This window comes from Gigantopelta aegis, chromosome 10, assembly GCF_016097555.1.
Source record: "Gigantopelta aegis isolate Gae_Host chromosome 10, Gae_host_genome, whole genome shotgun sequence".
Classification (NCBI taxonomy): Eukaryota; Metazoa; Mollusca; class Gastropoda; order Neomphalida; family Peltospiridae; genus Gigantopelta; species Gigantopelta aegis.
In genome coordinates, this window is record NC_054708.1 from 41,173,982 (window position 1) to 41,191,067 (window position 17,086).

General features: G+C 34.6%; 1 protein-coding gene across 1 annotated transcript in view; it reads left to right on the plus strand.

Annotated features, from left to right (window-relative positions):
- The window catches only part of LOC121382778 (BTB/POZ domain-containing protein KCTD9-like), a 35,996-nt gene that overhangs the window by 334 nt on the left and 18,576 nt on the right, over window positions 1-17,086 (plus strand). The window contains exons 2-6 of the mRNA XM_041512372.1: window positions 10,845-10,966; window positions 11,500-11,549; window positions 12,254-12,386; window positions 14,703-14,764; window positions 16,813-16,944. Coding sequence (XP_041368306.1) covers window positions 10,845-10,966; window positions 11,500-11,549; window positions 12,254-12,386; window positions 14,703-14,764; window positions 16,813-16,944 — 499 coding nt within the window. The remainder of the gene's footprint in view (window positions 1-10,844; window positions 10,967-11,499; window positions 11,550-12,253; window positions 12,387-14,702; window positions 14,765-16,812; window positions 16,945-17,086) is intronic.

Below are 17,086 nucleotides of genomic sequence, written 5' to 3' on the forward strand. Positions count from 1 at the left end.
ATCTTTAAGGCCAAGAGAATGAAAGTTATAGACTTGGGTCCAAACGATTTTAAAAACACATGAGGCTTTTTTTCATTTTTCATTAGTCATTATTTTTATTGATCTATTATTTCCATAGTAGATTCAAGTCCAAATGAGGTCTACACATCAAGAGTTTGGCAATGTTTGGAATATACTGCTTCCTGCTTGAGGATTCAATGCTCTACTGGACTACACTTCAGAATTTATGACGAAGATGGCAGTTTTGGCACGAAAGACCTCGTAGACATTACCACTATTGACGATTTAGAACTTGAATTTGTGTGATGACCATCAAGTGCCTTTTTTGTGCAAATAATGATTTTTTTTGTAAATAATGAAAACTTTCAGCGGTACCTTTCACAACAAGCGGGCGGTGGACGCAAATCTATTAATTTCATTCTCATGGCCTAATAAGTTCTGGTTACCACCCGTGACTGATGACAACAACCCTGAGCAAAATGTTTTCCCAATGAAATCATAGTGATTTGTTCCCAACTTCCTCATTTAAAAGGGACAGTCACATTGATATTCATAGTGTCATTGGATTTGTGATTCTGGTATTGTAAACATGATTAATTTATGGTAACTTCCGCTAACCTGCCTCTAGGTTACCAGTAGGGTCTCCAATAGTTCATCAAGATTAAACTCAAATGCATGTGCAAGCACAAGCCAAGGTTAATCTGTTCTGGTTAATCTGGCACTGGCAGACACATTTTGCCTGTAGCTGTCATATGGCCGTTCCGAACAATTTTGCTCAGAATGAAATTGAGGTCAAAATAATGACTACAATCACGTTTTTCCACCCTAATTGTGTACTGTGATCTATTTTGAGCTTATGGAGACCAAGAAATACTTACTTTGAAATATCTTCACTTTGAATTAAAGAAAAAAAGTCTGACTGTGTGGGGTTTTTTAAAAACGCGCAGTTATTGTTATCTGCCAGGGGCGGGACATAGCCCAGTGGTACAACGCTCGCTCGATGCACGGTCGGTGTGGGATTGATCCCCGTCGGTCGGCCCATTGGGCTATTTCTCGTTCCAGCCAGTGCACCACGACTGGTATATCAAAGACCGTGGTGTGTGTTGCCCTGTCTGTGGTATGGTGCACATAAAAGACCTCTTGCTGCTTATTGAAAAGAGTAGCCCATGAAGTGGTGACAGCGGGTTTCCTCTCTCAATATCTGTGTGGACCGTCCTTAACCATATGTCAGGGTTGAAAATTAACATGAAAACCATGGTCGCAAGCAGGGCCAGTTGAAGAAAAATCTTACTGGCCCTTCTCAAATTCAACTAGCCCTCAAATTATCACATTGAAACTTAACTGCGCAGCCAAAATTAAAACTATAATGTTCTCTGTTTTGAATAAACACCATGTGCTCACTGTATATATACTGCCACACAATGAAAACGCAAAACAGATATTTTTCAATATTTTGTTATGATTAATGAAAAATATATTTATTGGACTTAAAATAACAATTTATGAGAGGAAGCCATTGATTGGTACATTTGTCTGGGTTTTAATCCTGGTTTTGTTCTCGTTACACATACAATAGCAGAAACACAAAATGGTGTGAAATGCATTCACTACATGCTCAATCATGCTGCATGCAATGCACGTGAAATGCCAGTATATGGACACATAAAAGTCACGTAACGGTGTCGTATTCCTCGTCACATTAAGAATGCCACGACTCCGAGAAGAACAAAGGGAGCGAGTGTTGGGCATGGTTCAAGGGGCGACTTCACAAAGGCAAGTTGCTAGGACCTTCTTCAGAGTCCATCCATCAACTATTGGACGACTTGTTGAACGTCATCAACAGACCGAGAGTGTCCGTGATCGACCTCGACCTGGTCAACGTCCCGTTACGAATGCAACTTTTCGATTACAAATGCAACTCGATCACTGATGATAACTGGCCATGTTTCCATGTGAATGTATCTCATGAATACCAGTCATTAATGTCATATTACATTATCCATCAATTCATTAATAGTTTGTCGTTATTTGCAATTAAAAGTTGTTTTTGCGTATTCATTGTGTGTCAGTATAGTATGTTTGCTTCAAAAGGAAACCGATGAATTGGCATACATGTAACTTCATAATGAATAAAATTAAAATTCATATAAAAACAAGTTCTTACGTTTTAAACCTATACAAACTCAAATAAAAAAAATTGACAAATTACAAATTACCATTACGTTATACAGATTTAATCTCAATTTAATACAGGGGTGAATACAAAATGCTAGAACAGCCAAGGTATGCAACTTGACTTACGTTGTCGCTGAAGTAAAATAAATAAATAATAATGCAGTACAAAGAGACTAAAGATAGAACTGCGCGTGCTTTAGTATACAAATAGTCTAGGGTGGCAGTCCTCTTTCTGGTGATGCCAGAGGGATGAAATAAACTGACGATGCAAGAGGGGGTAAAATCTCCAGTAAAGAATTTTCTCGGGAGTGGCTGTCCTATAGTGCTTCAATTTGGATATTGTAAATGCTACAATAGTAGGCTACTAATAAAATAAATATCGAAAGAAAAATAAATCTGTACAATTTTCTTTTTTACCAAAATATACTTAGTTATATTACAAAGCATAAACAACGTAGCCTACTTATTGTGTGTTACAGTAATATTTGGAGGGCTATGTCATCATGTAAGTCTTGGTGTCAATTTAGGTCTGATCTGTTCTTATTTCATGCAAATCACTTACAACATTCAACATTACCGACAATGACAATCAATTAACTGATCTTTGGAATAAGCCCTATAGTAATGGAAATTTCATTATTTTTAGATACTTATATGCGCTCACGTTAGTGTGAGTTAAAACTATAAGCTAGATTTTGATTTTATCCCAGAATAATGTAAGCTAATTAAATATGATTCCTTTTGACCATAACATTGAATAACAATTGCTTTACTAGATAATTATGGCGTATCCAGCACATTGCAATAAGCAGTTTATTTCCAGATTTTAAAAATACATGCGGTGTCTTCCATATGTTTTGAGCTCTATTTTTAGAAAGACCTGGCCCAAAGCCACTTAAGCTGAGTCTGGCTGTCAAAATATAAAGCATGTTCTATGTCTTTTGCTGCCAGATCTGGGGCCGTATGCATGAGGAGCGGATAAAACTAAACGCGGATAGCGGCTAAACGCAGATTGCTAATCGCGTTTAAATGTATTCGCTTTTTGGTATGCATAAACGTAAATGACGTCGCGAATAGCTATCCGGCGGCGTTATTTTTAGATTGAGGGAACTCCTCGCCGTGCATGGCATTCTGGAATCTAACGTTGCGCTTACAGTGTACTTTTGTAAACAAAAGGAACAGTGTATCGTTTAATATTTATAAATAAATAAAATATATAAATACATTTATTTATTTATAAATACAATACAATACAATTAAATTAAATACAATTAAATACAATTAAATTAAATTAAATTAAATTAAATTAAATTAAAATTAAACTAAATAATAATAATACAAAAATAATAATGAAAATAAATAAAATTAAATGCATAGTTATAAGAAGAAGAAAAAAAAAAATATATAGCAATCCAGTTATTAACAGTCATTAAAAGTGCAGTATATATTTCGGAAGGGGTGCAAATTAAAAACAAATAAGAATAAAATAGAGGCAAATAGTCTTGCCAAATAAATAAATAAAAATGGGGGACCAAGATATAACACCCAGCATACTAATAAAATATAGAAATGCAGATATAGAGGGAGATAACTGGAAAACTGGTAAATAAATAAAATAGTTTGTTTTGTTTAACGACACCACTAGAGCACATTTATTTATTAATCATCGGCTATTAGATGCCAAACATATGGTTATTTTTGACAGAAAACCCGCTACATTTTTTCATTAGTAGCAAGGGATCTTTTATAAGTCGTGGGAACAAAAGAAATTAATAAAAATAGGTCTGGGGGTGGGGGGAGGCAATCTTCGAATTCGGGTTTAAAACGAATAAGACATTCGGGCAAAATGAGCTGGCCTTAAATCTTCTCTCTGTGTTTTTCATTCATTCTACTGACTATTATTATTTTTAACGTAACCCATGTAAAAAGGAAGGAAGGAACTGTTTTATTAACGACGCACTCGACACATTTTATTTACAGTTATATAGTGTCGGGCATATGGTTAAGGACCACACAGATATTGAGGGAGAAAACCCGCTGTTGCCACTTCACAGGCTACTCTTTTTGATTAGTACCAAGGGATCTTTTATATGCACCATCCCATATTTCTTTCAATCAGTACATATTGCCAAACAGCATACACTGAAATACACAACAAACAACAACAATTCAAAGTAATATTTATAGTTTATTTCACCTTACAAATTGTGAAGAGTGAAGCAAGTGTAGTGTAGAAGTAAATAAACCAAGTGTAGATAACTTAAAATAAACACATCTTAAATTGTTAATTAAAGTGGGTGACATGTCAGAGGGAACAGGTAATTAAAGTTACTCAGTATTGTACATGAACAAAAATTATTACTTAAAATTATTTTTTATTTGTTATCAGATTTTAAAACAATTTCATGTATTTTTCATTATTATTTTGTTAATTTGTCTTTATTTTATGAATTGTTTTGCATTGAAGTTCTGAATTATAATAATCTAACTGTAACATTATTTTCCGGTTGCATATTGATTTAAATTCAAAATGAAGGTGTATGAAAAATGTAAAATATGAATATCATTTTGTGTTAACAGAGATGTAAATTACTTTTTAATCTACAGCTGTCTTTAAGAGTAAATGTATTACTATAGTACTGTCGGAAATAGAATAAAAATGATTTTCGTCGATTATTTTTTTCATATTAAAATGATACGTAAATATTTTGTAAATACCCATTCAATGACACTTTATCTAATTTAGCATTTACTTGTTTGGGCTCTCATTGATGTACAAAGTAGTGTTTACTCTTGAAATTAAACTAAAGATGTCCGTAAACAGGTGATTTGTGACCTTTACTGGAACAGACTATAACACATTTTGATCATATGTGTCAATTTCATTTACCCTTAAACAAACTTTTAATTTAAAACTGCAAGTTAACTGATTATTTTGAATTGCAACATAAATTATTAATTATGACATTAGAAATTTACACAATCTTGCAACAATTTAAAGGTGCTATATAATGTGAGCTGTGATAAAGATTCTCCAATAAAAATCTATTTTTTACCAGTAGATAAAATTATTTCCTATAATCATTTATGGGCATATAGTTAAAGGTGTCTTCTTTAGATGTTAAATAAAAAATTTAGTAAAAAAAAAAAAATGATTTGCAATAACTGTCATTGGGCAACATTGAGATAGCACCTTTAATACCGGTATAATGGATCACTCATAATGGCTCTTGACAGTTTTGCTCAAAAGTTACTTATAAATGACTACAAATATTTTTATGTTGACCAAAATGTGTTATAGTCTGTTCCAATAAAGTGCACAGATCACCTGTTTACTGACATTTTTCTTTTAATTTCAAGAGTAAACACCACCATGAACATCAATGAGCACCCAAACAAGTAAATACTACATTAGGTAGACTATCAGTAAATAGATATTTACAAAATATTTACTTGTCAGTTTAATATGTAAGAAATAATCGACGAAAATAATTTTTATTCTATTTCTGACACTACTTTAGTAAATAACAGCTCTGCTATCAACATCATGAACCATTGGGTTGAAATCTCTTTCATATCAAAGTTATCATCTTGTAACAAAACATAACCTGGATCACTGTCATTGAATTTCTCTGAATCAGATGGAGCTTCCTAGCACAGTTATGCAGCATTACACAAACCGTAATAACTTTATGAATCTTAGAAGGTTCCAAAACGCACACATTCAACAACTTGCTTGAACTTTGTATAGCTGTATATATCCTCACTTCAGATTCACTTGGGTTCACAACCAGAGTATACAACAACTTATGTGCCATGTACCTGGAACAAAATGTTACAAATATGACATTTATGATAATAAGGTGATCTGGGTAATAACAGGTGTTTTTTTGTTGTTGTTGTTGTTTTGTTTTTTTGCTGTTGTTGTTGTTTGTTTTGGGGTTTTTTGGGGGGGGGGGGGGGGTTAAAAGAAAAAGAACAAATCATCTGCTTCACCAAGGTAAAGAAAAGAAAGAAAAGAATTTGACAGCATGTCACAATATATGTTTATAGAGCACTGTTTTATTATTTTTATTTTTAAATCTGTTATGTAACTAAATAGTTTTACTTTTATCAAATCTATGCTTCAATAATGGTGAAAAATTGTATCTTAAGTTTAGTGGTTAAATTATGTTACCAACGCCATATTTTATGCTTTAAAATAATTACTTATTACTACACACACATGGTTTTACACACACACACACACATACACACACACACACACACACACACACACACACACACACACACACACACACACACACACTATCTGCATTACCTGCACATTGACAGAATGACACCATTTGCTACAGAATGACACCATTTGCTACAGCCATGTTCGTTTTGTGGTTTGGCACCTGCTGGAGTGTTGTCAGTCCTCACCAAATTGTTGACTGATGTATGCCTATAACATAAAATGAACACATACATAAGTAAGTGAAATCAATGAAAATAGCTTATATAATTATTATATATCTTGCACATGTTTTCAATAAAAATTAAATTAAACTACTTGTTTCAGTTACGGAAAATATGTTCCGCTAAAATGGTAGCCTACACTACAGAGTCTACAGTACTGTGCATGGCCATTTCAATCATTCGGTGTGTTTAATATTATTTACGCTGACAATTTTGTGAAAATTTAAAACCTTTATTTGCTTACCTTAGGCTAGTTGTTTGACAAGCCGTTGTCTGTGTTCCCAGGTATACCCACCCCCAATAAAAACATACAGATTAATTTCTATATTTCCATTTTTGTATATTTTCCCCAAATAACCTTCCAATTTTTGGATAAGTTGTCGACGTGTTTTCGTGAACAACATACATGTATGATGTAATCAAAGTTCGTGCTTACGTTGTTTAAAGTTGAAGTAGCAAGAAATAGCAAGTGCAATGCCAATGGGAGGGCTTTTGATGGGGGACGGTTTTCGATAGGTTACATTAAAACATTGAAGACAATGCATGGCGATGTGACAAATACAAACAGACTGAAATAAATATGTAATAATTGTTATATAAAAACAAGTTCCTCACCGATCAGTTACCGTAGACATATTGAAAGTGTTGCAAACTTGTACTTTTGTAGATTTTTGACAGCGACGTTAACACTCCCAACCGACTGGACACTTCGATGTTTTCCGCTATTTCATCTGTGATCTTCAGAATATCTTTTTGTTCAAATTTAAATTCTTCATATTTTTCCACATTATAAAAAGTGTCAAATTGCTTTGTTCGATCAAGAAATAACCAGTTTTGTCAACATGTTTGCCTGTTTCTGAATCGCAACACACCAGCGCGGCCATTTTCCTTTCAGACTTATCCAGCAGATAGGCCTTTATACACAGAAAATGTAGCGAATAGCGTTATTCGCATTTAGGCTATTTGGGGAGCTCTATCCTGCTGTCATGCATACCAAATTTCCCCACTTATCCGGCGGATAGGCACTATTCCTGGATAGTGGACTTATCCGCCCCTCGTGCATACGGCCCCTGTAGTTCGCGCCAACACAGATGCGGTGTGTTTTGTCACATTTGATTCAGTTTCATTGTCTTTTTTTTTTCAACTGGTATCATACTCGCCAGAAATTGATGATCGCCAAACGGACTACCTTTGTAAAATTCTTAGTGGCCCTTAGCCAATAAAGTTTGCCACGGATGACCGGACAACTGCTAATTTTCAACCCTGATATGTCTGACGCCATATAACCGTAAATAAAATGTGTTGAGTGTGTCGTTAAATAACACATTTCCTTTATTGTTATCTGCCCTTATTGGAGGGAAATAAATCTCGGAACAGTCTTGTATGTGGAAAAGGATCGGTGAAGTCATTTCTCGTTCCAAGTGCCAGACGTTCCACAATACTATTTATATTCCTAAAATAAATTAATAAATTTATCATAAAGCCTTTCTGATTCTTGTTTAAACCTACACCATATTATGTGTCTGTTTCTATCTGTTGTTAATGTCTTACCAGCCATTTACCTTCTGTCTGTTGAAGCTGGGCGAATTCGCCGTACTCTACACTTGTACCTCTGTTGGACGAGATAGCCGTGAATCAAATTCAGTGATGGTTGAAATCCATGAGATGATGTTACAAACCGCATACATTTATATTAAACACAAAACATCATATTACCAAAATATAATTTTAGCCATATATACTAACTATAAGTACTGAGTTGGGTGTAAAACCATACATATATTTGGACCAAGCCAAGAACTTGCGAACATACTAATAAATATTATCTACAATTCATCCTTGCTGTCCAGTCTTCACTGCGTGAACTATACTCCGAAGACACTATTATACTGACAGCCTCATTGTTATTCAATTAATGCGCAGCGGTTAATTACTTGATTGGCTACCAATCACATGTTGTTATAATCACATTGCCTACCACGTTTAAATAGATCACAGTACACGATTAGGGTGGGAAACCATGATGGTATTCATTATTTTGACCTCAATGTCCTTCCAAGCAAAATTGCTCGGAACGGCCATATGACTGCTACAGGCAAAGTGCGTCCGCCAGATTAACCTTGGCTTGTGCTTGCATTTGCATTCAAGGTTAATGTTGAAGAACTAGGTCTCCAAGAGCAGGGCTGCAAATGGCCTGAGTCAAGGTCGCAAAATGCTTCCAATGTCCCATTTGGGCTACTTATATATATGTTAGTCGCCCAAATAATATGTGGGTGATCTTCTTTAGAGCTATAACATATGAGCCACTATTAATAACGCTATAATCTTATGAAAACAAAAGAAACATCTACATCAGTACGTGTACAAGTCACTTCTTTCGATTTGCTTTCACGTGTAACTTTTCATTAACAAATAGTTGGCCACTAGTAATCTTTAAAGGAAGGGACAATTAAGGCATTTGGCCTGGTATGCATAGTCAATGATATATAATGCACACTATTGCTTAATATCGACATGTTTAATTGTATAATTAATTAATAAAATGGTAATATCCATCCCAGTAAGCCAGCAACAAGTATATATTATTTTTCAATACAAAATAAACCACCATTGTCAAAGTGTTGAAATAACTGGATTATGTTTTGTACATAAATTAACCCACGCACTGAAAAATAATCAGTGCTTTATTTATTAATTTGTCTTTTCTTTCTGTGGCGTGTACCTGTGGTTCCTGATTGGAAGGTGTATATTTAGACGGTCCCCAGACACTGTGTCTAGACACACTAAACAGACGTGCCTCTTTTATTAAAATCACAGGGTATTGTGTGCGTGGACACCCCTCAAATCGTAATGGACATTATCAGCTGTCCTGCTTTATTAAGTACTGTAAGTAATTCTGTAAAACCCTTGATTAAGTAGACTTTCCCGTCTAAAATCACAAAACTGACCAATTACGTAGTCCCAAAGAAAAGAAAATTATCACTTGGGCATCGTGAGTGACCGTTTTTGCTTGAACGTACTCTACCAATAGGCCTAATAATATGCTCTTCTTGTTTTTTGTGGTTTGGTGTGATTGAGCCTTAAACTGTAATACATGTACAGGTTTTGATAATAACTCTTTTTTGGGTGGTGGGGGGGGGGGGTAGGGAGGTGTACCCATTCATAAGTAATTAAATATATACTTATTTATAAGAAACCATAATCAGCCTATGGCTATGTGTTCTGTTACAAGTGTAAATTAACAAACATATTACCATATATATGAACTCAGTATGCAAAATGTACATTGAAAAGATATTATGAAATTATTTTCATTTACTGTTGTCAGGGAATAATTTGTTGGGGTTCGCATCGCAGTTTGCTAGTCATTCTAGCTCACGTGCGAACTTCACACTATGGATCGCTGTTACTGCGAACCAAATAATCTAATCGTTTTTGCGGTTGTAGCAAAATTACCATCGTGTTTTTTTCACTCTTTCAATTGGCAAAGTTCGGCTTTAATAATTCAATGTTAGAATGTCACATTCAGTATTTAATCAAAATTTCAATGACGTCATGTGTATTCGGTAAAACTCGGAATTAATACCGGTAGTTGACTTTCTGTGTTCAAAAAATAACTTTGTGCAAAACATGGATCAAAATGGTTGTTAATTTGTCAACGGTAAATGCGTGGATTCGCGAAATTGACCCAAGGGAGAAGTGGATACGTCCTCTAATACTTAGCATGTACATCAAAACTGATAACACTGGAACTTTCAACCAAGGTACACAAATCATTTTATTACGGTACACATCAAATGATGATTTATTCACACTCCACAGTATATCTTATTGCTTAGAATACATCCTGAAGACATGTAGATCACAAAATCTCTTGGGCTCTGAAGGGATTCATTGTGATGTCCATAACTTACATGCTTGAGCCTACGTGGAAACTGCTAATTAAATTTACAAATGTGCTAATCAAATCACAAAATGATTAGCAGCAACTGCTAACCATTTTTTTCTGTACAAATTATTCCCTGGTTGTTGGTGGGTTTTTTTTATCAGCAGTTAAAATTGGGTAAGTGAATTTTTAACCATTGCCAGGGAATTTTCAAATCCACTGGCCCTATAGCAAGTGAATTGATTTTTTAATTCTAAAAAGTCTGTAGTAATACATGTAGGTGCATGGATGTTGTAAAGTACCAGTAATTATTTACTTTCAGGTCATTCTAGTTAAGGGACAGTTGGATAATATTTTGGCTGCTGCTAGTAAGAAACTTGGCTTCACTGCGAAGAAGTTGTTCACTGCTCAGGGAGGACTTATAGATGATGTGGACCTAATCAGGTAGTGATTATTAATTTAATTACATGCGATGGAACGTGTTCATATGTAGGTACACCTTTACAAATAGTCTTTAATACAATGTATATGACCACAATATAGATCATGGAAGTGGCGAAAATTGTTGGCAAACAACAATTGTACCGGTATTGACATGTTTGTTTAAAATATTAATGTGGAGGGGAAATTGTTACCATGTTAGTGCATTTAGATTTTAGTCTTAATTTGTATCACTTTCTGTCCTGTTTAAAGTAATATCATATGACTTATTTAATGATTAAACATAATTAAATTGAAATTATAGTATAAAATAAAGCATACACACACATGTACACACACGTATAATACATATGTACGTACAGACACACACATACACAAACGTACACACACACACAAACGTACACACACACACACACACACACACACAAACAACAGTTAATATACTAAGTTGATTTAATTTAAAAGTTTTATATTACATTAGTCTGCAAGTGGATGTAAAATTTGTAAGAAAGTCATATTTTTAATTAATGTTTCAGAGATGATGATGTAATATATGTTTCTGATGGAGAACAGTTTATCAGTACAGGTAGATACATTTATATTTTTGTGTTCTTAGTGTTGAATATATACACAATTTTTATATAATATTAAGTAAATTATAAGTAAAAGTCCATTTTTGTGATTCTACATGACATAATATATGTAGATCAGTGGTGTTCCATTTAAAAAAAAATCTATTTTCCATTTCATGTTTTTGTAAATTCTGTTTCATTTCATGTTCAGAATACAATTAACAAAGTATCTAACACAAGTTGTGACAAATTCAAGGAGAGAATGTTATATAGTCATGATTCTTCTGGTACATGTTATATAATTGTAATGACTTCTACAAACTAGTCTACTTGAAGCGACCTTCAATGTCTCCGTTCACATACAGCATGGCAAGTCTCTTTGTGGTTTGCTCTGTGAGACTTTCCCTTCTGTCATTAAGGAGATGTTTATACTCAGTATGTCATAACATGACGTTGCTTCCCAAAATTACGTCATTACATTTGTTATTACACGTGTGCTTTGTATGATTATTATTAACTTGGTTATGTTGAACCATGTGGATAATAAGACACATTATTTTTCTGATTTACAGTATATACATATATGTATAGGGAATCCCTTGTTGCTACTTAGTACTACAAGAAGTAGATTAAGCATCCCATTGCTATATATTTGTCATCTACATACGGTACCATCCATTTATTAAATATTCATGTCCTTATAATAATTATTTTACAGCAGTTCAATCAAATGGTTTCCTAGATTTGCCAATTCAGAAACAGGACCAAGCAGTGCAAGTAGCAAGAAAAACATGCAATAAGTCTGAATGGGTCACTCTCAATGTGGGAGGTATACTGTTCGCCACCACAAGGTTTGTTCATGCTGTTAGCATTGTATTCAAATAAACATGCAATAAGTCTGAATGGGTCACTCTCAATGTGGGAGGTATACTGTTTGCCACCACAAGGTTTGTTCATGCTGTTAGCATTGTATTCAAATAAACATGCAATAAGTCTGAATGGGTCACTCTCAATGTGGGAGGTATACTGTTCGCCACCACAAGGTTTGTTCATGCTGTTAGCATTGTATTCAAATAAACATGCAATAAGTCAGAATGGGTCACTCTCAATGTGGGAGGTATACTGTTCGCCACCACAAGGTTTGTTCATGCTGTTAGCATTGTATTCAAATAAACATGCAATAAGTCTGAATGGGTCACTCTCAATGTGGGAGGTATACTGTTCGCCACCACAAGGTTTGTTCATGCTGTTAGCATTGTATTCAAATAAACATGCAATAAGTCTGAATGGGTCACTCTCAATGTGGGAGGTATACTGTTCGCCACCACAAGGTTTGTTCATGCTGTTAGCATTGTATTCAAATAAACATGCAATAAGTCTGAATGGGTCACTCTCAATGTGGGAGGTATACTGTTCGCCACCACAAGGTTTGTTCATGCTGTTAGCATTGTATTCAAATAAACATGCAATAAGTCAGAATGGGTCACTCTCAATGTGGGAGGTATACTGTTCGCCACCACAAGGTTTGTTCATGCTGTTAGCATTGTATTCAAATAAACATGCAATAAGTCAGAATGGGTCACTCTCAATGTGGGAGGTATACTGTTCGCCACCACAAGGTTTGTTCATGCTGTTAGTATTGTATTCAAATAAACATGCAATAAGTCAGAATGGGTCACTCTCAATGTGGGAGGTATACTGTTCGCCACCACAAGGTTTGTTCATGCTGTTAGCATTGTATTCAAATAAACATGCAATAAGTCAGAATGGGTCACTCTCAATGTGGGAGGTATACTGTTCGCCACCACAAGGTTTGTTCATGCTGTTAGCATTGTATTCAAATAAACATGCAATAAGTCAGAATGGGTCACTCTCAATGTGGGAGGTATACTGTTCGCCACCACAAGGTTTGTTCATGCTGTTAGTATTGTATTCAAATAAACATGCAATAAGTCTGAATGGGTCACTCTCAATGTGGGAGGTATACTGTTCGCCACCACAAGGTTTGTTCATGCTGTTAGTATTGTATTCAAATAAACATGCAATAAGTCAGAATGGGTCACTCTCAATGTGGGAGGTATACTGTTCGCCACCACAAGGTTTGTTCATGCTGTTAGCATTGTATTCAAATAAACAAAAAGAAGATTTAAAAAAAAAAAAAATATTGCCTTGGACATAATGCCTGTACATCAAATGACTAATTCAGTCTTATTAAATTTATAGTATACATAGATGATTTTAACTGTTTACGCCAATTGGATTACATCAAAGAATATATCTTTTGTTAAATGCCCTTATCATCTAGAATTTTAATATTGTAATTTAACATATACATTTGTAAATAGAGGTTATTACCAGAATCTTTTTCGGTATTGTCAGTATCATATATTAGGAATAAAAATGGTATTATGCGAGCCTGTGGTGAGCATAATACATTATTTTTATTCCTAATGTATGATATTGACGATACCAAAATACACGAGGGTAATAATCTCTTTATCATATAAGCTCAAGCTTAATACAACATGTTTTTGTAAACTGTACATGCAACTTTAATTCCAGTCCGCCATTACTGGATATTCAAATGACGTAAGAATATGTGGTGCGGTGTATTTTTGAATGGTAATGACGTTAAACTCGAATGACGTCATTTCGGATGTCCTTACATCAAAATAAAGTTATGCCTAACGTTTTTTGTTTTCTGAACGCTGAACAGCTTTCAGTGTCAAATTGCCATTGAAATGTTTTTATTTGATGACTATGAATGCATACGTCAATCATGGAGTGTCACCCAAGTACGTTTGCTTAAATGTTAATAAACCTAGTGCTGAGACCTCGACTAATTTACATCTAATTTGCAAAGTTATCAAATTCTTAAAGTATATGATCTGAAAAATATCACATACATGTACTTTGATTGCCCTGAAAATGTAAGATATTATATGATAAATGTAGGTATTAAAAAATAATGTACTGCAGAGTGCTCATCGTGTTTTAAATCAATGACTGCTTGTTAATAAACAATGTAATCAATTTGTAAAATTAATATGTAATGTACTTAGTAATCTGTAAAAGGGTGCCAAAAATGGGTTTTCACTGTATACAAATAAGTAAATTATATGTGTTTATATATATTCGTATTTTAATTAACTTGTACGTCTTTTCAGAGGAACATTAACAAGTACAGACCCAGACAGTATGTTAGCAAGGATGTTCTCAAGTGATGAAGGTAAATAGCTTGTAAACAAATAAGTCTCTAATTGTTGCAGCTTTACTCAAAAGGCACAGATGACGAAATGTGTATAATTATCAAATAGAAGGTCTAGTGTTGATGTTTGTTCACAGTTTATTCAGGGGTAGACTATGTAATTATCCAAGGGTGTACCGGTAGTTGACTTTATTTGTGCATTTATCCATTAGTACGGACGGGATGTAGCCCAGTGGTAAAGCGCTCGATCTGGGATCAATCCCCATCGGTGGGCCCATTGGGCTATTTCTGGTTCCAGCCAGTGCACCATGACTAGTATATCAAAGGCCATAATATGTACTACCCTGTAAGTGGGATGGTGCATATAAAAGATCCCTTGCTGCTAATCAAAAAGAGTAGCCCATGAAGTGGTGACAGTGGGTTTCGTCTCTCAATATCTGTGTGGTCCTTAACCATATGTTAACCATAAATAAAATGTGTTGAGTGTGTCTTTAAATAAAACATTTCCTTCCTGATCCATTAGTACAATTGATTATATCAAATGACTTGCCTACTGTAAAATACTTTATTTTCGAGGGGTGTAATATTCATGCTAAAGAAATTACTACGTTTGCAGAATTAATATTTCGTGCATCCTTGATTAAACAAACTTTTTTTTTTTTTACCAGTATTATTTATCAATAAATCCTAATTCCACAGTCAATGCATAAGCAATATTAACCATGGATACCTTGTAATGGGATTAATTAGTCCTGATTGAATTCCTGACCAGCTGGTAATTAACTGGGACCAGACTGGTGTATCACTCGTTCCAGTGGGTGATTAGACCATGGAAGAGAGAGATGCCAAACAGGTGACAATCTCGAGTGTTGGCGATAAACAACAGGTGACTGATTTGTTAGTGATCACCAAACATGGAGACATGTTACCACCCTAAGTAATCTACGCCAGAAAAACAGACCAATGTCATCCAAACAAATATTCCCACTGACTGGGATGTCACCCACACGGAAACCCATTGGAGTAACAAATCGAGCATACAGTACATCAAGAACATCATCGACCCATATGTGACCTCGACCCGCAAACAACGTGGGCTGCCATGAGTCTTTTTGACGTTTTCAAAGCTCGCAGAATTTTGAAAGTTTGCAAATTATAGACAAACTGTAAACATTGCTCTTTATTTTTATCATTAAAATGGGTAAATCATCATGAAAGTTAAACTTGATCTGTAACGGAACATGATAAAGCTATAGATAAAATTTTAGCTCAGTATTGTGAGGCATGGCCAAAAAACCCTCGATCTGTAATAGTAAATGATAAAGCTATATACAAAATTTCATCTCAGTATCTTGAAACACTGGGGATAAATACTGTAGTCCGGAAAACAAACTTTCATATCTCCAATGTTCGAGGGTCTTAACCCAAAATGCATAAATCATTATAAAAGTCAAACTTGATCTGTAATAGTACATGATAAAGCTATAAACAAAATTTCAGCTCAACAGCTTGAGCCATTGTGAAAAAAACATCCGGAAAACTATATGTGAGACATGCGGATGAACAGACAGACAGACAGACAGACAGACAGAAGGACGGAGATGAAACCTATAGTCCCCTCCGGTCGGACCGGTAGGGGACTAATAATTGCACGTCATCAAAGAAAAGCCAAAATGTCATTATACATGCAGAATATTTTGTTGACAAGTATTTTTTTCATAGAATTAAATTTAGGAGATATGAAAATTTGTTGGGCCTGGTAGGGGACATGTATTGCTTTAGCAGTACTCTTGTTATTTAAAGATAGCGCTTCAAAACCCATACTGCACCATAATACATACCCAGACGATATATGCAATTATTTGACATTATCAGATGTCGTTCAGTTACATGTTCTATTTGACTGCATTAAATGTATGCAATAGACAGTATTAAATTTATCCAGTTATTTGACAAATTGATGCAGTTTTGTAACGGTAGACAACTGTGTTAAATGTGTGCACATATTTTGTATGCAGATATTTGACAGTAAAGTTAGCTGTATTAAGTTGTGTAATTCTTCCTTGTAGAATGTGGCTGGAGCAGCAGTGTTGACAGCAGTGGAGCGTATTTAATAGACCGCAGTCCACGATACTTCGAACCAATTCTCAACTTCCTTAGACATGGGCGACTCATCCTCGACAAGAATATTAATCCTGAAGGTACAGTTATTTTTTAGCACTTTGTGTTATTGAATTTGTTTAAGATTGTGGTTCTCTAATAGTGTAATGTAGTTCTATAGCATTGATTCATATTACATTTACTGCTGTATTAATTGGATTATAATTGTAATTTATTAGGTCA